The sequence below is a fragment of the Panthera pardus genome, unplaced genomic scaffold (genome assembly GCF_024362965.1).
Source record: "Panthera pardus isolate Hobbes unplaced genomic scaffold, ASM2436296v1 HiC_scaffold_17, whole genome shotgun sequence".
Classification (NCBI taxonomy): Eukaryota; Metazoa; Chordata; class Mammalia; order Carnivora; family Felidae; genus Panthera; species Panthera pardus.
In genome coordinates, this window is record NW_026526732.1 from 10,873,665 (window position 1) to 10,897,042 (window position 23,378).

Genomic DNA, 23,378 nt, shown 5'->3' on the forward strand with positions numbered 1-23,378 from the left:
CGGCTACATATTTTATGCTTACACAATTATTGTCTTCAAAAAAACTCTGAAAGGAAATGGGTTCAGTAAGCTACTCCTTTGGACAGAGTGGCTGGATTTGTAATTGTGACAGTTAAGCAAGTTATAGAAGAAACAGCCAATCATTCGTTCACTTATTTATATAACAAGATGCCAAACTTAAGTTCTAGATAATTATCCCAAATAAAATGAAAAAAAACTTAACACTATAAAAAAAATAGAAAACCCGTATTTTGGCATCGTTATTCACTATTTTCACAGGAATATTTATGTGTTCCTTTACAGACTATTTCCTTTCACAAAATAAAAGATTTTACTCTCTTACGAAAGTATAAAGGTGATATTCCACTTCAAGAAATGATGCCTTCGGTTTATGTTAATAATCACGCAACCTTAGTTTTTCCCCCTTCTACCTAGTCAGGAATGCAGCCTTAAATTTATTTTTTTTAAGGTTTTATTTTTAAGTAATTTCTACACTCGGTGTGGGGCTCGAACTCACAACCCCGAGATCAAGAGTCACAGGCTCCATGGACTGAGCCAGCCAGGCACCCCACAGCCTTAAATTTAATAGTGATTCGTGGTAACTGTATTATCATGGTTTGTTTACTTCTCCATTTTTAACCATTTTTTTAAATTTGTATTCCACTTTGAGTAGCCTCAGTTTATAGAAATGCTTTAGTGCAGGTCAGCTCAATTCCTATTTAGAAACACATGGGTTATAAATTCTATGTAAAAACATCATAGGAAATGAAAATGTTCTGTCACAACAGGACTCTTTCAGTTAAGAGTGGCCATTGGTTTATTTAAAAATAAACAAATTTATTTACACATTCATAGGGACACATGTTAGAAGAATACCTCTTCCAAGCTGCTTTTTTCATTTTTTTTTACTGTCCATTTATTTTTGAGAGAGACAAGTGTGTGAGGAGGGGAAGGGCAGAGAGAGAGAGAGAGGGAGACACAGAGTCCGAAGCGGGCGCCAGGCTCCGAGCCGTCATGTCAGGACACAGTCCTAACGCGGGGCTCAAACTCACAAAGGGCGAGATCACGACCTGAGGCGAAGCCGGACGCTTAAGCAACTGAGCCACCCAGGCACCCCTCTTTTTTTCTTTTTTTTTAAATGTTTATTTATTTTTGAGGGAGAGAGAGAGAGAAATTTTTTTTTTAAGTTTACTTATTTTTGAGAGAGAGTCTTCCAAGGTGTTTAAAAACACTTTTGTAGATGAAGAAATCTATAGTCTTAAATTTCAATCGTTAAGTTATATAGTATCTGGGTCATACTTTTTATATTAGAATACCACAGTATAAAAACTTCAGAGAGGCTAAAAGATGAATTATATTAAACTTCATATGATTTTGTTGTATTGATGAGAAACTGGGTTTATGAATATATTCAAAAGAAAAATTGGTGATGGTGAGTATCACACACAAGGGATATGGTAAGATAGTTCATAAAATATGTTGGGAAAAGTAAAATATATTGACCTATTTATCACTATAAAGTAATATTCCTTTCCTCTACAATTTGTCCAGGTACCTTTTCACTAGCTACTACTGCTGGCTAAATACATTGGATTTATTAAATAAGCATCGGCAAACGTTCCCTATTTGGGATGTACAATTTATTTTTTTTAATTTTTGTTAATGTTGCCTTATTTTTGAGAGAGAGAGAGAGAGAGAGAGAGAGAGGAAAACAGCACGAGCAGGGGAGGGGCAGAGAGAGAGAGGGAGACACAGAAGCCGAAACAGGCTCTAGGCTCTGAGCTGTCAGCACAGAGCCCGACGCGGGGCTTGAACTCTGACTGGGGGAGATCATGACCTGAGCTAAAGTTGGACGCTTCACTGACTGAGCCGCCTGAGGCATCCCAAGGGATGCACAGTTTAAACATCAATAGGGGCGCCTGGGTGGCTAGGTCGGTTGAGCGTCCGACTTCGGCTCAGGGCATGATCTCACAGTTCGTGGGTTCGGGCCCCACATCAGGCTCTGTGCTGACGGCTTAGAGCCTGGAGCCTGCTTCAAATTCTATGTCTCCCTCTCTCTCTGCTCCTCCCCCGCTCATGCTCTGTCTCTCTCTCCTTCAAAAGTAAATAAAAACATTGAAAAAAAAATTTAAACATCAATAAATACCATGGTCTCAAAGAGCAGGACTAAAAATCCAAAGTAAGATACTGCCAGGATGCTCCCCTTGCAAAACACCACCTGACTCAAAACGACATGCTTACTGAATGCCATCTAATCAACTGGGATGAAAAAAGGCAGAGAATTCCAAAAGGTGTGTTTTCTATATTAACAAAATTATTTACGCCCCCTTGATCCCCCTCCTTTCCTCTCTGTATGTGTATTAGGGATAGAGAGGGAGGGAAACATATTTGACTTAGGAGGATATCTTAAGTTGTTTTACCTAATTCCCCACCTTCAGTCTCCCACTAAAGGTGTGTTTATCAGTCACAGCTGGTGATTCCTGGACAACCACTAGGGTTCCTATGGTTATCTGCCTCAGAAACCTGAAAACCTTTCGCAAAATCTAAGGAGTCTATCTAAGGCCAACTTCACTAAAACCAGAGTAGATTTCTATCCATGCCTTTTCTCACGCCTTTTCTTCTCTTTATCTTCTTTTAGGTGATTCTACCACTCCCTGATAATATCACAAGTTGGAAAGAGCAAGGAAAAGCCATTTAGTTACCTACACGACTCTAACCGTAATGCTGGGAGAGCCCCTTAGCATTGTTTTGAATTACAACGTATTTAATGTAGTTTTCACATATACACGTTCTTCTGTTATGTGGTAAGTAAAAATGAACAACACAGAATCCAAACGAATGCGGAAGAATCCCAGTGGTATTCACACCCACACACTCTATCCGAAGAGGTCCACGTACGGGGAGGACCAATAACGGAGTCTAACGGGCGAGGAGTCAAGGAGATAAAGTTTTAGTCAATGGTCAGCTGCCACAATCACCGGGACTCTACCAAGTCTCTGTTCCGGGTTTCCTCTTCCGGAGGAAGGGAATACCGAATCCCGGGCAGTCTGGTAGACTGGCAATCCTATCAGGCACCGACAGCTAAGTAAGTTTCAAAAGAGGAGGGGCAAACAAATGTAAGAAAGTGACGTTAACAAGTGCTTACACATAAGGCAAGTACCACACAAGAAGTTTTATATATTTTCTATCACATGTAATCCACAGGGGTAAAGGTGAAGCATCTAGGCAATAAAACTACACTGAGCGTACGCGTGAATGTGCTTTGTGAACCATAATGTGCCTATTTAGATACACTTTTTAAAATCTGATACCCCCAGAAAGGGCCAGAATTATATCAAAGGTGGCTAGACTTTAATATCTTGTTTTCATCCCTATAAAAGTAGAAATTAAGTCAGAAAAATGAATGTTAAGTCAGGGGAGAAAAGTAGAAGAAATAATAAGATCCCTCATGAAATCCCTCAAGAAAGCCAGCAGAATCATTACTTTACCACACCAAATGTTGACAAAAGTGTGTGGCAGTAACGTTCTTCCCCTAAAATAACAAGCATTTCTAATATGGGACTGAATGCCACCCTTGCAGAAAAGGCTAACTTCATTTTGATATAGCTGTCACTGCTCTTACCTTTTCAAATATCCCAAACTTCCACAGAATGGCAAAACATCTCTGTGATATTACACTTGCTAAAAGTATGAATTTTGCAGATTTTATAGATGGTTCTCTGAAGATAAAAAGAGAAGATAGTCTTTTCAATAACAGGCATTCTGAATATAGGTCTGTTTTCTTGTGGATTTCTTATTGCTGAGTGTGTTACAGGAAAGAACACTAATAAGCTAATCCAAATTTTATTTTTATGTTATTCCTACACCTAACATAAAATCTTAAACACAGGAGGCAATCAATAAATGACTGTTAAACATAATTGAGTTTTTCTGGGTAAAGTGAAACCTTCTGCATTAATCGAGGATGTCAGCATTTAGGCACACTAGCTGAGGAAAGACAAATAGAGTAACTACCAAAAAGCAAAACCACTTGGGAAAATCTGAACATATTCGTATTTATTCAAGGACACTCATAATTTTAATCTAAACTGGCAAAACAGTGTTTCAAAAGAGACAAGGTCTTAGGTTTGAAAACTAAAGTTGAAGGGCACTCAGGTGTGTTCTAGGACAGGTGCACGCAGGCAGCTGCTGCAAAGGGATGAACTATGGGTTCACTGGGACTCCACCACTGCCGGGACTTTGAGTCCCGTTTCCTGCCATTGTGGAGTCTTTATTTTCACATCTGGGAAGTAGAGCTTTAAAAAAATCTGAAGCAAAATACGTAAAACTACACACATTTTAATAACTTATTAATATTAAACCTTTGCTCTTTATGCAGGAAGTGAAATGACAGTGCTTTAAACACTGGGAGAAAAAAAGGGAGGGAGGGGTTTAATTTTAAAACACCAAGAGAAATCTGCTCAGAGTTCATGGTAATCTCCCTAAGGCCCTATTTCCTCTGCTGGGATTTAAATGTATCACAGAAACTCAAGGTATTCAAAGGAGTAACCGCTACTGCACAATAAAAAAGAACAGCTTTCAAAAATAGCATGTGAAAAACCAGGTTCCCCCGCCCCCTCGCACAGTCGCATAGCCTCAAAAAAGAAAAACAAACAAACAAGTAAAAAAGTGAAATTTGTATAGTAGACTCATAAATGCACATACTCAAAATAAGTTTCAGAAGAGGAGAAATCATAACGAGATACATGAAACTAAGGGATGCCCCCTCCAGAGTGAAATGCAACCAGAACAAAGTCTAAATCATTCCAAAGTAAGCCAAACAAAGCCAAATAAAGTCACCTGGCCCCACCCAAGGAGCATATTAGGATATAAACTTACTGGATTCTCCTAAAAACAAAGGCAATGGGACCAGCCATGAGTCCTAACTGAATTATATATAGTTTCATCTATTTTTGAGATGGCACTCTGTCTTACTCCATGTTAGAGCTAGCAACGCTCTGGTACAATCTGCTGAGTTGTTTACACAAACTCTGCTCCAATACTCTTCAAATCATCTCCGAGAATTTTAGTGAAATGTACAGTTATAGCCACCATTACCATTCTTTCAACATCAGTATCTATTTATGACATTTTAACTCTTATATAAAAGAACTATACAAAAAATAAGGTTTTTGGTAACAAAGATGAAATGTTTTCTTTTAGGAGTTTTAGAATTCCAGCAGATTTATTCATAAAATCTCATAAAATCTCTGGGTTATTCTTTTCTCCCTAAACCAACTCCCACCACCACATCACCCCTGTGTTTGTCATCTCCTGGCCACTCAGCTTAAAAACCTTAAAAGCATCTATCATTCATCCCTCCCTTTATTTCAACAATTTTCTCCTCTGCATTCTCACTGCCATCACTTTTTAATAATCTGACTCAACCTCATTAGCGAGATAATACACTAACCTCTTAAGTCGTCTCCCTGCCTCCAGTGGTAATGAAGGCATTTTGAAAATAAAGGCTTTGCATAAATAAAAGGCAGGGAACAATTCACTTGTCTAGGTAACCTGAAAGTACCAGACTTTCAAAAATAGAAGATGGGGTGGGATCTGGCTTTGAGAAGACAAAATAGATGTCAAGAAGGGCATGTCTTTAAAGTTCCTGTAACTCACATGAAACTCACGCCTACAATATTCACTAAGACCCCTGACTCTGGGCATAGCTATTCTTTTACTAGCAGTTTCCAGTGTTAGTTAACTGAAAGTTTTATTTATATAAACCAAGACTTTTAAAAATGGTGCTCAATAAATTGTTATACATAATTATTATTATTTTGAAGCCAAATTTTCTCCAGATACAGATAATTACAAAAGACCAAGCACATATTTTTGGGGTCACTAGAAGGTGTTAACCAAATCACTGTACTTCTCAACCACCCACACCCATGGTGAAAATAAAAACTGATGAAAGATCCCTACCTTACATGAGAAATTTTTGAAAAACAAATTATCAGTATCAGGATACAAGTCTAAGATGGGGGCAGGATACTGCTGTGCTCGCTCATTCTGGACTTTAAGAGAAGACATTTACCTGTAGATCAGGCACAGCTTATGTACCATTGTCTCAGGGGACACCACTCTGCTTTGACAAAGATAGTAATAAAATACCAAGTAAAAGGAAGACTTGCGACATACCACTCTACCCAGATCAAACCAGGGAGCTCCAGAGAGAAGGAGAGAGACAGGGAGGGAAGGAGGGAGGGAAGGAGGGAGGGAAGGGGGGAGGGGGCACAAAATGCAGGGGACATTTTTCATTAAACTGACTTGGGTTCATCAAGAACAAATGGTGGTTTTCATGTCCCTGGGTTGCTAATATTTCCATTAGTGATAAATCTCAGTTTAAAAAGCACAGGGTGCTTACTCAGTTACTTTTTAGTACACAGATGTAAACCTGGAGTGTCAGAAGTGACTGGACTCCTCAGATACAGACCATCAGGGTCGTCCTTACACCAGCATGAAATTAAAACCAACTGCTGATTGTTTTGATTCAGACAATGGTCTCCACTGGGGAGACTTCCCATTGATCCAGTGGGGAAAGGCATTAGACTTTGCATTACAAAGATAAGATTTCATTGTCCTGCGGCTTTCTTTTTGTTTCTTTTTCCTACCTCCCACTTTATACCAGGTGGTCATAAAGATACCCGGTATATGTACTTCTCAACTTTTCAAGATAAACCTTTCTCCTTCTCCCAAAACTTCCCTACACTCAAATATGTCAAAGTACCAAACTGATCCCACAGCAGGGAGAGGGAGCCCTCTGCAATCTCGGAGAAGTTAGAGACAGACTCCACAAGAAGACCTGTGGCTCTCCCATAACCTGCATAGTAAAGCTATGGACTCAATCAGGCAACTCCAAATCCCTAAGTATGTTCAAAAGCAAATGGCACCCAGGGCGCCGGGGTGGCTCAGTTGGTTAAGTGTCCAGCTTTGGCTGGGTCACGATCTCATGGTTCCTGAGTTCAAGCCCCGCGTTGGGATCTGCGCTGACAGCTCAAGAGCCTGGAGCCTGCTTCAGATTCTATGTCTCCCTCTCTGTCTCTGCCCCTCCCCCACTCAAGCTCTGTCTGTCTGTCTGTCTGTCTCTCTCTCTCTCTCAAAAAATGAATAAACATTAAAAAAAAAAAAAAAAAAAAAAAAAAGCAAATCGCACCCAAAAATGGGAGGGAAACCATCGCTGGAGACGTCATTACTGAAAGGCATACGTGAGCCAGAACTCTGACAAAGATTTAGTCCGTTTGTCATTCACCATCATCATTAGAACAGGTATCCAGGCCAAAATATATTACATTATCACAATAAAGTCATCATTCCTTCCATATGAGTCATCATAAGCTGCTCATTTTGTTTCTGGGAGGGAAAAAAAAGGGCAAATGATTTAAACGACTCCCAGCTAATCATTTTTATAATAATCTGATCTAAATATTTAGCCATAATATTATTTACTATCTTTCTGGTCTAATAATCAGGTGCTATATAAATCTGAGAATTCTAGAAAATTAGCTATCAATAACTGAATGCTAAAAATTATATATTTAATTTTTGAATTAATGTTCTCACATGCACTGAACAGGGACAAAATGCACAAATGTATATACACAGATTCCACTGCACAGGACCACTGCTCTGAACACTTAAAAAATTCAAACGATAGCTTGATAATGAAATAAAGTGAAAAGGCACACACACCACAATTTAACATTGGATAAAATTTAGGTCCTGTAGAAGGAGACAACAATAGTACCTGACAGCTTTTTTTTTTTTTCTTAAATAGAATGCATTATGAAGAAAAGTGGTTGAGAAAGCTTAGTCACTTTTTTGTAGCTTAAAGCTTTTTTTCCCCCTCTTTTATTCCAGGCTTAAACAAAGTTCAGTGGGGCATCAAACTGCCTGTTTTAAATTACAGTCTGTATTTTAAAATAGAATGCATGCACGGCGTGTTCCTGAAGCTAGGGGGTGGGAGTGTTATTCACGGAAAATTGAAGGCTTGTTGAGTCAATAATCTTCTTTCACACAGTAACAATTTTCAGCTAAAATTTCTTGACCCAAACAAAAGAAAACAAGACCATTCAGTTATTTTACAACGATTTAGAGAAAGAAGGCAAAAGAAAAAGATGAGGAAGAGAGAGACACTTCTAAAACCCTACACTGTGAGGGAAGAATAAAAAATTTTGCTCTCTACATGTATTTATTTCCTCTCCCAAGCTAATGGTTAATATCAAAAATAGTTACTTCCATTTGGAAAGAAAAATAAAAGCAATTAACCAGTCCACAAACGCTACTATGAGCTCCTGCTGGTTATAGAGCTCTTATTATATAAGCTACATGTATGCCTTCAGTTACCTACAAAGAGGAAATTTGTAAATTAAAATCTATTTCCCACCTAACTTGGCTAGCACAAAGTAAAACGCATTCAACCCCTTACCCTGGCCATGGCTGCAGAACTGGGGGAAGCCCACTGACCCCTCTGGGTACCAGCACCCTGAAGAAAGGAGGAAGGAGGCTTTCTAGTTCAACACGCCTGCCTTCGGCAGGCTCGAATGAGACAAGGTACCTTTGCACGTCAGTCCTGGCATAAAAATTAAAATTAAAACCCGAAGTTGTTGTGCGGCTTGGCTTGAGCACCTGTCCTACCCCAGCCCCCATGCAAGAATTTCCCACACGCCGTTTTTCTGTGCTTAATACTGAAGACAAACACGACTGCTCTCCCCCTTGTGCGCAGAGACAGCTCGTCTGTCGGAGAGGCTCGTGCGTCCAGGTGTGGTTCGGTGGCTCTTTGTGGACACACCTGGGGAGTTGTATGCGCCCAGCCTGTGGGGCCACAGAGAAGGCTCCACAGCCTCCCCCGGGTCATCTGAAGAGCAGCAAGCTGGCTCAAAACCTTCCCGTCGCCAATTTGTTAGGGCAAATCCTGTATGCTGACTTTTCTATCAGCCGGGAACATCTGCATTTTTCATCCCTTACTTAATGAGCCTCATTTATCAACTATAGATCATAGTTATCTTTCTATTATCAAAACCAATATCCTGCAAATCAGTTATGTTTCAGTCTCTCTTCATCTCCAATTTTGTCCAGTGTCTATTTTTTATAGTACTCTTTCATTAATTTTTTTAGAACTGACAGTCCCATAAAATGGGTTGAAATTCATTTCCCCCATACTTTAAATGGAAACCTTTAGAATGTTATGTGAACAAGTTTGCAGGGGGTATGCTTACAGTGTTTTTAAAAATTAAACGAATCTTTTAAAATAACATATTGCCACTAAGCAAATACCTCAGCTATAATAAATTTAGAATTATCCACTTATTTCAACAGGGCTGAAGATCTCAATTTAGAAACACTTTGCACACAAACACTTCAGTTATTTAAAAGCAAACTCTAGTTCTTTTTAAATATTAATTTATTCAAACTTTCCATATATTTAACCTGCTTTTACCTGGAAGAAATCCAAACTGGTGAGGTTTTATTGGGTATTCATTTACAGAACAAACATTTAAGTGGAAGATTGTTTTGAAAGAAGGAGAAACCTACTTTCCCGCTTCCTACTACTTCTCGCCTTGTTCAAGTATTATCCTCTATTTTCAAAATGACTGCCAATATCACAAATGTAGTCTAAGGGATAAAATTATAGAACATCACATCTTAAAGAAATGGGCCATGTTGGAAAATAACGTTTGTCAAAGTCACTACCACTTTTCCTAAATTCGAACTTTCAAGTAAGGTCTTCACGTGTTTCTCTCAACCGTAATCCAAAAAGAATTGAGGTCTCCATATGGAATAGACCAGTTACTAAAATTACATTTGAGAAGATGGTAAATCCTACGTAAGAATTCCAACTATTGTGTGTTCCACTTAAAACTTTGCCAAGATATCAAAATGTGTCTGTACCTTCAGTTTGGAAACTATGCCACTGATGAAGGGGTATCTTCAGACACTTTACCTGACAAGGCTCCATCCATCACAGAACTTCCTGCTCCCTTCCATGATTGCTCACCTGTCACCTCTTCCCTAACTCCCCAACTCCACGGACTCTACTAACATTTAGAAAGAAACACTCACAAACTCACGCCAGCTACACACAGGAATTATCAGCGTTTCAATACTGAAATAAAGTGACGGCAACTTACAATTTTTTAAATGTTCAGAATGATTTGAGAAGGATCAATCAACGGAAGACAGCTATACTCTTAACCTTTTACTGAAACCCATTTAAATCGAGTTCAAGATACAAGTAAAAAAAGTTTGGGAAGAGTTCATTCAGCAGCCAAACATCTAATTCTTACCTGGTAGATTTCAACTTTTGCAAAAACCTGCCACCTAACAGGTTAAGAACACTTTAACAATTTGTGTTTTCAATTGGGTTGAAAACTTAGTGAAAAGCAAAACCCAGTTAAAAAACGCTTCACCTAGCGTTTTCTAACAGTTTCCGATTGTTCACAGGAACTGTGTTATCAAATCTACAACACTTAAAATGTCCCTATTAACATATCATCAATATTCAGACATGCTGCCAAAGTACACGACCTTTTACCACTATCCAACGTAAGTGCCATTAAAGATTTAAAAAACAAACACACACAGAGTATTCTTTTTCAGGGAAGGCAGATCATTGTAGGCTCTGTTGCTAATACCTAACCCCCAAAGAATATTCTTGGTAATAACAGTTTTCCAACCATCCCCTTTCAGGCTTCCAATATCCTGTTTAACACCCTCTATTTCAAAGAATAACCGGCATTTACTACCTCCTTCCTTTCACAAAGGGCCAAAAGACATATGTTTTATCTAAACCTCGATATTCCCTTCTAATTGCAAACTTCAACAAAGGTGCCATAAGCACTGTTCCACGCGACATTTAGGGTTTTTTACTAAACTGTGAAAGATACAAAAATCCCTTTTTAGGTTGACCTCTTTAGATATTTCCTATTTAAAGAAGAAAGGGTCAGAAGGAGATTTTTAATGACCTGATGGGCCTTCTCAAAGTCTGTTAGAATGGGGCTGATCTTATTCTGCATCTGAGGCAAACCGAATAATGGGCCTACTATCTGAATCACAAACTGGTGGGAGGCCTCTGCGAAGAAGAAACCAGATCACTGACTGCCAACCTGAGGAGAAGGACAGCTCTTCAGATCCCTGGAGGGGAAAACGCTGCTTACTTGGGAGGAGAAAATCAAACCTTTTGTTTACTTCCCTGTATCCATGTTTATACACATTTTATTAACAACATATCTGTGCCGCACTTACTGAAATTATTATTATTGTTCCCGTCAATTTATTTATTTTTACAATTAAAAAACCTGTATTACTAAGAAAAGAATGTTTTCACACTATTTTTAGCTCAATCATCCAAAAGTGCCCACTTCTTCTCTAGAAGCTTAAGGCTACCAGGTCCAAGTCAAATGTCATTTTATAATAAAACAGTTTTAAGGAAAAACCCACCCTGCTAATACAGATACCTCATTATAATCCTTTAGTCTCAGGAGCATCAGAGAACATAGGCTCTACTGATATCAATTTGATACCTTGGAAAAAATCCCTTAAGCAATGAAAACAAAATTCTGAAACTGGAGGAAGAACGTGGTTGGAAGTTTTTACCTAAAATCTTATTAGGAAAATACTACTGAATAAACATCATAAATACTCTGAAAAGATCCTATTCTAACAGGGGAGCCAAGACAGCTATAAAAATAAGTGTAATAAAAAGATAAGCAGTAAATGGCACAAGCAATGAAAATGTAACAAAAGACAACAAAAAAAAGTGTATTAAATAATATTTGGAGGGGTTATCTTAAAATAGACATTGAGATCTACTCAATGTTTATAAAAAAAAGCGTTAGTAAGTTGTAGCATTTTTCTGGCCTTCCACTGTGTATTCTGCTTAAATGCTGGCTTCCTTTCACATCAATATTAGAGGTGGAAAAACTACCCAATGTGCTCAAATTTTAAGTGATAATATTCCAAGGAGAGAGAGTTCTGCAAGCTACTTTTAATATCTACTAGATGCTAACAACTGTTAATAATGGTAATATCAAGGTATGGAAGCTAATGCAACTCAATGGGGAAGGGCTGTTGATTAAGAGGGACAGCAGTGAGTGGACATTATTAAGAAAGATTTGTTCTGAGCTTAGGTCTGAGGGAATTAAGTGATAAGTAAATATCACTGGTCATGGCCCCAAGACAACAAGAGGACAAGTATTAATTTATGAGGTATTTGCTTTACTGTGGATGATCTCAGGATCTAAGTCAGCTGGAAAACATAACTGCGTTAGCTCCTGAAGATCACCAAGAATTTAATGACATGCAAATACAGACAGATACCAGTTCAAACAACGGTGGGAGGACAGCTTACTGAGATATCAAATTACAGATCTAGCATAAGGATCCTGGAAATACCTTGGTTTCTCATAATGGAAACTGAACTGCATAACAAACATGCTAAAGAAAAGATCACACGTACAGAAAATATTACAAAATCTATCCCAATATAATCAGAAAGATTAAGAAAGGACTACTGGAGAAGTTCCTTCTTAATAGTCACATATATAATAAACGAAGACTTAACAATCATACGGTAGAATCCTATACCACATTTTTTAAAATGTAAAGGGAAGACCCACAACTTAGTTCCAAATTATAAGCTACAGGTTACACATACGATGGGTTGCCTTTAAAAGACAAGATTTGTATCACTGACACATGAATCAAAAATGCAGCATAAATCTACAAATTACCCAACAGCAAATTCAGATATAATCACAATATAGTTTCATGGTACCTACGTATCAACTTAGCCAAGTGGGAGAACTAAACTACTTAAAAGAGGTAATACTAAAAATACATGATATTAGAGCCATGGAGAATACCAACAAATCTTGCCCCCAAACTGTGATGACCTTAATTGTGTATAACATAGCTAAACACGCGTTAGTCAAGCCTGTATGCAAACTTTCTACACAAACGATGCCTGTTAAAAGAAAAGTGGCATGCTAAAATCCATTTAAATAGAGCCAATTTTCGTTTTGACAGGTCGGCAGCAGGTGCGGAAGGGTGGTGGCTAGGTACACCAGCTGATCTATGGTTTGTCCTTCATTCAGTAACTGACACTTCCATATACTCACCACAAAACCAGGAAAGTTTGTTCTCTAAAAAAAAGCTTAGTGAAATGTTATTGCATCAATCAGCATCTTATTTACCTGTGAGTTAGTTACAAAAACTGAAAGTTAATACCAAACGGGGCATTTCTTTCTCTCTCTCTCTCTTTTTTTTTTTTTTTTTTTTTTTTTGTTAGCACGTAAGAAAATTTGTGTCATAAACAACTAACTGTAAATCCTCTTACAAATTAGACACGGAAAAGATGGAGGAAGAAAGCAAGTCATTAAAAGTATTCAAATAGAACAATTCAGAAAAACTTGGAACTATTGATGAACAGATCGGTTCACTTCCCGAAATGCTGTCAGCCCCCTTTTCAACACTCATCTTAAAAAGCACCGTCCCAGAGCCCGACTCTTCCATCGGGTTTTCTGGGACTTCCGCATTTCATTCCCTCCCTAACGGTGCTGCAGAGCCAGCTGAGCGTCGACACCCCCTTTCCGTGCAGAGCCACGAAAAGCAGCAGAGCCTAGTGAACGACTCCGAAGTTCCAGTGGATACAAAGAAAGCAGCACGCCACCAACTGTTCTTCTAACTACGTAAAAAAAATCTGTATCGATTTATAGCAGCCTTTCCAACCTGCAGCACAGCACACATCACATCACCAGCCAGGGGCACCCCTACGAAGCTGGGCTTCTCTAAAAACAATAAAAAGCTGGGGGAGGGAAAAAAGTGGAATTCGTTGTCCATCTGCTTCCCGTGAGTCCACTGAAATTTCCGAAAACCGCAAGCTAATTTCCAAATATCCAGCAAACATTACGTTTGTCAGCGCTGCTCCCCTGCATGCGTACACACGCGTACATGCTCACCAAGCTCAGGCGTCCGCTAAAGAAGAAAAGCTTACAACGCAAGACGCAGAACCCCTCACCTCTCCTTCTTTCGAAAACCGAGTAACTAGACAGTGAGCACCCCGGCGTCGACTAGAAGATGACCGCGACCGATTTCACCCACCTCCCATCACGGATGTAAAAGCTAAAACATTACGTCAAAAACACGTTCATCGGCTTCAGAGATACTCTACCCTGTGGCCAGCACTTACCTTCTTCTCCAAGGCTGCACATGACTTAAAGACGGGTAGAGCATGCATGGTAAATGTCATGTAGAACGCTGATTACAAAAGCTAGTTCTCGAACGCTTACAAGTAATATAGTATTACTTAATGTAAAACATTGGAAATTCAAATTAAAATCCTGGCTAGCCTGAACTCCCATCTTAAATGAAACTTAACAAAAATGAAGCAATAAAAATAATTCTTCAAATCAAAATATTTTAACAAAAAAGAAATATAAAAACTGATTTGCACAGATGTACTCTTTTAGTTTATAAGGAAAACCTCATTTAAATTAGGCTATTGTCCATTAAAAACAAAACAAAACAAAACAAAAAACAAGTTCTTTACAGGCATCAACACGATTCCCTATAATCTAGCCACTACCCTAATCAATATATATCTCCATCCCCATACTGTCTTTGCTGGTGGAAATAAAGTCTGCCTTTTCCAAATTTAAACTAAAATGCTTTCTTTTGGGTAGAAAAGGACTGGGTGATTTCTCATTACATCTAGCCCCAGAAGCTGGGATGCTACCACCGGATGCTTTATCTCATTCATCATCTGTGATCATTTGCCAACTGGGAATTTCTTCACCTTTAACTCTTGTACAGACACCTCCGTTCTGTATCACTACAGAAAGCAACAGGCTAGGCAAAGCACAACTGTACAAGAGAAACACCTTTCTGCCACAAAACCCGTCAGCTGGGTAATAAACCTTGCAAATGGACCCAGAGATACTTCCAGATGAAAGAGACCTATCCAGAATAAAGCCCTAAAAAATTAATAAATGACAAATACATCTGACATCTAGAAAGTTCCCCCCTGAGTCTTAATATAAAGTAGAACAAGCAAAAGTAACAGGTCTTTTTAAAAATCTTTAACTCATTACATTTCTAAATCAGCACATTAATGTCTTACTGGTAAACTTGATGGTCTTTCTTGTTGTATTAAGTTCAAGTCTTCGTGGTTAGGTTTTCCAGGAGCCAAAGGAGGTTGAGACCTAGTTCCATAGCCTTCCTGAGACATGTCCTAAACAAACACAAATATAAAGCACTTCATAAATATCTCAATGAAGTTGTAACCAAAATGAAGCAAAGGCTTATCACAAACTATCAATTTACACTGCATTTAAGCGGACATAGAAATATGTTCTAGCTATCATGTAACTTTATCAAAAGTAGAAGCAAATGACAAAGCAGTGAATCGTCAAGAGCAAAAAACATTATATACACATATGTATACATATACGTGTGTGTATACATATATACATATATGTATACACACACAACTAAATTTATCATGACCATACAAACTAAACGCCATATTTGAGTTTTGCAGGAAGGTAACAGTCAGTAAAAGATGGAGAAGGAGGTAAGCTACGACCAAACTCTCTTTAAACCAGAGCAAACCAAAAGTTCGTGTTATTGTTTAATTCTGATTTGAGCTGAGCTGCCTTTAGCGTTACCTTGAAAATGTTAACATAATTAACGAAAACTTTATTATCAACTGACTTTTAGTACGTCCTCTCGATAACCCACAAAACAACATCATTATTAAGCTCACGGTATCCTGGGGTTTCTACAAAACCAATAAACGCTCATGTACAGAATTCCATATGTTCACGTGGCATAGTTTCCAGAGAAGCACAATCAAGAATAAAACAGCAGTAGGGAAACAAAACACACCCAGAAAACCTGCTGAGGTCTGAGAAACTTATCATTAACATGGCCTTTCTGGCATCCTGTTGAACACTTTTCCAGGAGGTATTCAGCATGGTTTCAGTATTATACTGAAATACTATTATAGAAACCAAATACCACACCACACCAAACTTACTGTATACCCAGTCTCGAGCTGTTTAACTATGTATGCCCAGCTACTAAACATTCTACCACCATTTGCACCCAAAGTCAAACAGCAGCACAGAATGTAAAATACTTATTACAGCATGTCTTAATTGGCGCTGAAAGCTGAAAAACCAGTTTCTGATGGGACAGGGAAAAAAGAATGGAAAATACCACTTAAAAGTAAAATTCTCTCCCTTTCCCTGTCAGTGTTCGTATTAAAGAAACATTATATACAACTTCTACTTCTCCTGTTAAATCCTCAAAATACTACTTTAAAAATTAATGTTTATTACTTGAAACCCTATAAAAAGCTTCTGCTGCCCCACCCCTTTCTCACACAGTATACGCTTAAAATTACATGGTTTCTTAAGCCAAGAAACTTTGGACCAATAGCTAGTACTACAAAGTATACAAACTGTACAAACCAGATTTAAGTAGCCAAGCACTGGTTTTAAACAGGCTCTGTGGTAAGAGCATGCCTACAATACAGCATTTCCCAAGCAACCCTTCTGTCCTTTAAATAAATCTACACACACACACACACGCACGCACACACACGCACGCGCACACACACACAATTAATCAAAATATCTAACCTCTAAAAGGAATGCATTATGCCCAGTCAGTACTATGCTTTTGTAAGAGAGTTAAATCCCAGTTGTCCAGGTTTTAATCTGGTAACAGTGAGGTGAGGCCTCAGTGAGCACATGCCATCCAGGACACCCAAAAGGGTCTCTTCAATCTGGCTGCCAGCAGAGGGGAACAATTGGGCTGTGGGGGACAAAAGCCAAGGCTGAAAGATTATTACCGCTCTCGCTGCCCACCCCCCTGCCCCCAGCACCGGCTCTTCCGGACCCCAGACCTCCACTTGTCACACAGACATCCCGCTGGGTGCCCTGCAGGCGCCTTTAGATGAACAGCAAGGATTTCAAATCAAGTGGGGCACAAGGCCTCCATTCAGGGCCTTCACCCTGTTACAAAAAACCCCACAAAGGTGCTGGACAGCCTCACAATGGGCAAACAAATGAGCAGACCCCCCCCCCCTAGTTCCTCAAATACACGCGTGTGCACACACACACTTTATGGGCAGTGCTCAGACACTTTTTTCTTTTTTCTTTTTTTTTAGTAAACTTCAGTTAAGAAACAGGAACAGGCTCACATGCCCTATGCTTATTAGCCTTTTAAATTTTTTTTATTTTCTCTCTGTAGCTAAATGAACTGATTTTTAAAAGAGTTGAAAGAGACCATTACAGCAGTAATGAATACACATTTCAATTTCGATACTGTCCCCTCTAAAATAAGCAGCACTGAACTAATAGACTAGGAAAGCTATCAGAAAATTTTACTATGGCCTTGCATTTCACTTTTTAAGGCTTTAAAAGTTCAAAATAATTAGATTCCACCAAAGTCTCAAACACTATTCCTAACCACAAGAGGCTTTCAATTATTAAATTCAGTTGGAAATAAAACTGAAACAAAATTTAGTGAGAATGGCTGAAACGGGAACTTGTTCTGCCTCAATTTGTGTTGAAACATAAGGATTAATTTAACTGAGGAAACATCCAGAAAAGGTACCAAGGTTTAACCTAAAACAATCATCATCTGTATATAAATCAGCCTGGGACTATAAAGTCTACATTTGGCAGCTTTAATAAAGATAGAAAGGTTATATTCCATAACAAACCTGAGCTTTTTCCCCTTCAGAGCTATATTTATTTTCTAGTATGTATTTATTTTCACCTCAAGAAGAGTAGTAGTAATGAGTAATTTAATAGACAATATAAGAGGGCAATGTCAGTATCAGGAAATAATGTGTTCAGCATTACATTTTATAAACAAATGACAAGATACAACCTTACATTTAAAAAAACTTTTTTTAATGTTTACTTTTTTTGAGAGAGAGACTAGAGCACGAGCAGGGGAGGGGCAGAGAGAGAGGGAGGCACAGAATCCAAAGGAGGCTCCAAGCTCTGAGCTGTCAGCACAGAACTAGATGCGGGGCTCAAACCCACAGACTGTGAGATCATGACCTGGGCAGAAGTCGGACACTTAACCGACTGAGCCACCCAGGCGCCCCACATTTTTAACACATCACTGCCATCTCTGGTTATTTACAAATCTGAACCCGTGCACGCTAGTGTGCACGCTAGTTTACACACACATTATTCTGCATTCATCTGCCGTGCATATGCACGGCCATGGCCATTTAAAAGAGTATCTCACTCTAATAATTCTGCAATGCAAAAGAACCACACGTGCGGAATGTGGTTTACCCTTTCAGAGTTCTTTATCAATATTATTTTTCTTCGTCACACCCACAAACTTTTACCCATTGATGGATTCTGGTTTTAACCCTCTTTATGTTATGAGTCAAAGAGTCGAAGGTAAAAAGGAGACTGACTCAGGAAACAACAAAGGTTTGTGAAGAGTTCGCGGGTAGGGGCACGCACGCATCTGTTCCACAAGTGTTCACCTAGGTATTTAACAGACGTGGTAGGCGTCTGCCAAATGCCCAGGAGAGAACACTCCTTTTGCTGGGTACTTAACATCTTACAGTGTGAAGCACGAGCAGGTACAAAACACTCGTGTCCCACTTACATTGTAAGGAAGGATAAGATCACAACTATCACGTGGGTGTACCGTAGAGGCCAAGAGCCCGAGTGCTCCTGTCTTCTTTTATGATGAAATGAATTAAGTACTAATGGCAACACAAGACTTGAAAGAAAATGTAGAATAAAATGTCAAGGACTCTTTACAAAAATAAAAAAGGGAAAATATTCCCATGGTATGAGTTCAAAAGATACAAGGTGATAAACAATGAAAAGAATGACTGTCTCCTCCACAGGATGCCCTCCACAAGGTTATCCTTCCACAACCACTCAATGCATTACCAAGTGTAAATGTGAATTTAAATCCTTTCTCCTTTGTTTCTCCTATACACAGCATGTGTTTGGTCCCTTAACAATAGACCATACAGCTCATTCCATATCTGCACCTAAATGTCTATTCTTTGTGTCCTGCTACAGAGTACTCCATTATTTGTCAGAACTGTGACTTATTTAAGCAGTCCCCTACTGATGGACAGTTAGGTTGCTCCCAATCTTTCCCCACCTCATACAACACAATGATAAAATCCATGTGCGTTCATCTTCGTGTGAAGTATTTCTGTGGCATAAATCTCCACGAGGAGCATTTCTGCCAGACGGTTGGTACCTTTAAATTTTTGACAGAATCTAACAAAGTGCTCTTAACAAAGGGACTCTCGGTCTACATTCAAGGCCATCGTTTTGGAACAGAATGAAGCTTCACTAAAAATGTTTATCTTAACTCTCGATATGCCTAAAGCCATTATAAAAAGCAGGAGAGCAGGGGCAGGGGGAGTGGTAGGAGGACTGGTAGACAGTAACAAAAAGGAGAACAAAAACTCAAGAGCATGTAGAATAGAAATCAAAGGAAGATGGAGAAGTAGACGGGGTGAAGGGTCCTACACACACCGACAAATGGTATACAGGGTGGGGGAGGATGAGGCCAGGAGCCAGTGGAAACCGGTCTAGAAACCATGGTGACTTTTGGGTGACTTAAGAAAGATTTCTCCAATAATCGCATGAAGTCCAGGTGTGTTACCAAGAACAAAGATGGCCACTTACTACTACTGCAATAATCCAGAGTGAGATGACAGGATTTGAATGGTATCGTAACGTCCTGCAACATCTAGGTCAGAATAAGTTTCCTGCTCCTTTTTTCTCCCTGCTTTCGGAACTGCCACCATCAATTCCAACTGCTAACGGGGAAAAGAAATGGCATATAAGACACTGTCGTGGGAGGGAAGAAGGACTGGGACTCCTCCACAGGGTGCACGCCTGACGGCCACACAGGGTTACCAGTCACACGAAATCACGACTCGGATCAAGAAACTTAGCATGCCATTGACCTCCCTAAGTTTTAGCATATAGGTAAAAAAATTTAACATATCCTTTCCCAAAAGAAAGCAATATAAGTCTACAAAACACCCACTTCGTAATGGGTGTTCACAATCACCCCCTCCGCCAACCCAGGAACACGCTGAAGGAAATACAAAGACAGCTGACATTTGCAGGCAGGGCTCTGTGACAGGTTCTGTGCGCTGTCCACCTTTACAACAAACCCCCGAGATAGTCCCTTCCACCATCTTGTTTTTACCATGAGGAAACAAAACCTTAAGTGATTTGCACAGCTAACATCTAAGCACTGGATAGTGTCTCCATGTGATGGACAAATCATTTCTTTCCTAAGCGTCCTCCGGAGGCCACTGGAAACCTCACACGCTATTACATACTAAGTATTTAATAGAATTTTAACTTTTTTAAGGTATTCCATATATTCTCCTAAACTCCCCTTTCAAAAATTATGAACCTTGCAAATTTTATACGTGGGATACTTCCAAAATACTCAATTACAATACTGTGAATAAATATTAAAATTTAAAACTTCCGCAAATTTGAATCTAAGACTACTTACTCTCTCTACCATGACCATGGAATAAAGTCCACAGGTCGACAGGAAAGACAGAAAGAGACCCACGCCGCCTTCTCGCATTATGTTCACGTAAAGCTCCTCGGCCAGTTCGGCTCTTCCGAAAACTGGCGTCGCTCGGATCTTTACCCCAGCGACTCCACGCTGATCCCTGGGGGTGACAATTCCTCTACTTCAAGTCCCACATATTTTAACTGCACTATGAATATCTCTACTTGAGGGTAAAGTCCCTTCCACACATCACGTCGGGAAAGTACTCTCCTCTTCGTCCTCCAACCTGATGGTCTTCTGTCCAGTCACCGCCCCATCTACAGGGGACTTCTCAGAGCCATCCCACACACCTTTTCACATCTTTCACTATCCGCAAGCTTCTGACCCATCGAGTCACTGTCAAAGCCACAGTCTTCGTCTTCCCCCCCCCGACTGCCAGGCCCTGTACTTGAGCCGCTTTACATTATGGCCTGTGGCCGACTACGCCACCAGAACTGACTTGGCTAAAATTCAAATGGTCGTGGCACCCTATTGCTTGGAAAAGGCCTCAGTGCCTACAGAACGAAGCCCGCGGTCTTTGGTCTGGCACAGGAGAGTTCGGCAAACACCCTCCAGCTGGCACCCAGCTTCAGCTGGGTCTTCCCCCGGCAAGCCCGCACCTCACCCCCTCTCACCCCCTCGACTGTTCCCAAGCTCTCGGGATGCCACGTGTCTGCACGTGCAGCTCTTCAGTCTGTCCTGGTCCCGGAGGGGTGCCTTTCTTTCTGGATCTGCAAAGCATCTGGCTGTCCTCAAGAGCCTGCTAAAAATGATCTCCAGCATGCCCCCAAACAACGACCCTCTTCAGATGTACTCCTCCTGAAGAATTTACAATGCTGTATTTTAACTATTTGTGTATCTCGTGAACTGCCCTCTTACTTCCTCCTGGGTTCCCAGTGCCAAGTGCAGACAGGCACTCAGGAAGGGGCTGGTGAATGAATGATTGACTGAATGGCTCTGAAAAGCTTACACTTAGAATTAGACACAGAAATACAAAAATAAATGTAGGAGGACAAATACCTAAAACCGAACAAAACTTGGGCTCATGCCCAAGAATATTTATCATGGTAACAGCTACACTGCCTGGTAGAATGTGCTACAATACACATTTTGTTGTTTGTCACTGGCAGTCTTGAATGCAGTAAAAAAAAAATAATAATAACAATTGAGAGAGAGGAAAAAGACTATGGTAAGCATCAGTGGTGCCATCAAAAAAGAAAGAAAAATCAAGACATTCTATACTTCCTTAATGAACAAACCAGTAATGAAATATTCTTGCCAAAAAAAAAAAAATGATAATGAGTTTGATAAAGCCTATCTAACCACCAATTTATAGGAAATAAAAAGGACCAAAAAACATGCTAAACCATAGCAAATCAATCAGCAAATCTCAAACTGTAGGAACCTCTACTAGACATATGACCTACTTTCTTCAACAAATGAGTTGCAATAGTTACAAGGAGAGAGGGGAAGAGAGATGGAGACGGAGGAAAATCCTAGAGATGAGACTGTATCAACCAACTCTAAGACTGGACCTTAGATCTTTATTCAAACTATCCTACAACGTAAATTAAACCTTTATTCCATTTGTGAGGCTACAAGAAAACTGGATAATTGGTATGAAAATTTGCATTTTAAATGTGATAACTGTATTATGTTGATGTTTCCTTTTTAAAGGCCTTTATCTTTCAGAGATACATACTGAAATATTTACAGATTAAACAACACACTATCTGGGACTTACTTCAAAATAACACTGAGGGTGGGGGTTGGGAGGTGAGGGAAGAGAGTATAGGTACAAAGAGACTGGACGTACAACTCTTAAAACCTGAGCAATGGGTGCACAGGGCTCCTGTCTACTCCTGTTTATGTTTATATTTTCCATTTAAATGAAAATGGAGTGGCATTAAAGACCATCTGTGGGGCATCCACCTTCAAGATTACAAGAACTTCTCCCAAGAAAACCCATCAAACATAGATCATTTACTCTTTCTTAACCCCCCTCCATTTTAACCTGTTTGCTGTACCACTTAATCCTAACCCTTAGCTGTCTTTTAATCCCTCCGTAATCTTAACCAAATTAACCTCGCCAGTTTCGTCTTCCCTAGCTCTCCAAGGTCAAACCTGCCCAGATTGCTGACTCGGTGAGCCTTTCTCAGTTTCATCCCTTGATCAAGCTGTCCTGATCTCAGCTCTAGCTGCACCCCTGGCCCCAAACTGACACTCTGACCCTTATTTTGGTCCAGCCTCCAACACGACTTTTCCAGCCACAAACCCCTCCAAAGATCATGAACCTTCAAGTCAAAGAAACCCAAGATCAAATTCCAACTTCTAGACTATTCACTAGCTGTGTGACCCTGAACAAATTTTTCGGTTCAGTTTCCCACTCTAGAAACATCAATATTGGATTGAGCTAACCTGGGAAGGCTAAGGGTACAACGTGCCCTTGACACCCAGGGCTCATGTACACGAGCAGTGCAGTGCTCCGGGACTAAGGGCTGAGAGGACGTTTCACACCCGTGACAATTAGTATCTGTTTAGGATACTGGTAAGTCACGTTAATTCTCTTAAGTCCATACCAGTACTTTCCCCTGCATCGACCTTTAACCCTTGCTCCAAAAATCTTTGATAGCAGATTTAAAAATCACATGACCAAAGCTCAAATGGTTTTTGACTGCTACTGATTCCATAGGCAGATTCTCAACTTCAGGTAAGTAAAGCCACATAACCTGGAATATGCCACACACACT

The 23,378-nt window shown here is 39.7% G+C and overlaps 1 protein-coding gene across 9 annotated transcripts in view; it reads right to left on the bottom strand.

Moving 5' to 3' along the window:
- ARID1B (AT-rich interaction domain 1B) overlaps positions 1–23,378 on the bottom strand; it is a 446,720-nt gene that overhangs the window by 266,616 nt on the left and 156,726 nt on the right. For all 9 annotated transcript variants that reach the window (XM_053904333.1, XM_053904331.1, XM_053904329.1 and 6 more), the window contains exon 4: positions 15,158–15,268. In XM_053904333.1, coding sequence (XP_053760308.1) covers positions 15,158–15,268 — 111 coding nt within the window. The remainder of the gene's footprint in view (positions 1–15,157; positions 15,269–23,378) is intronic.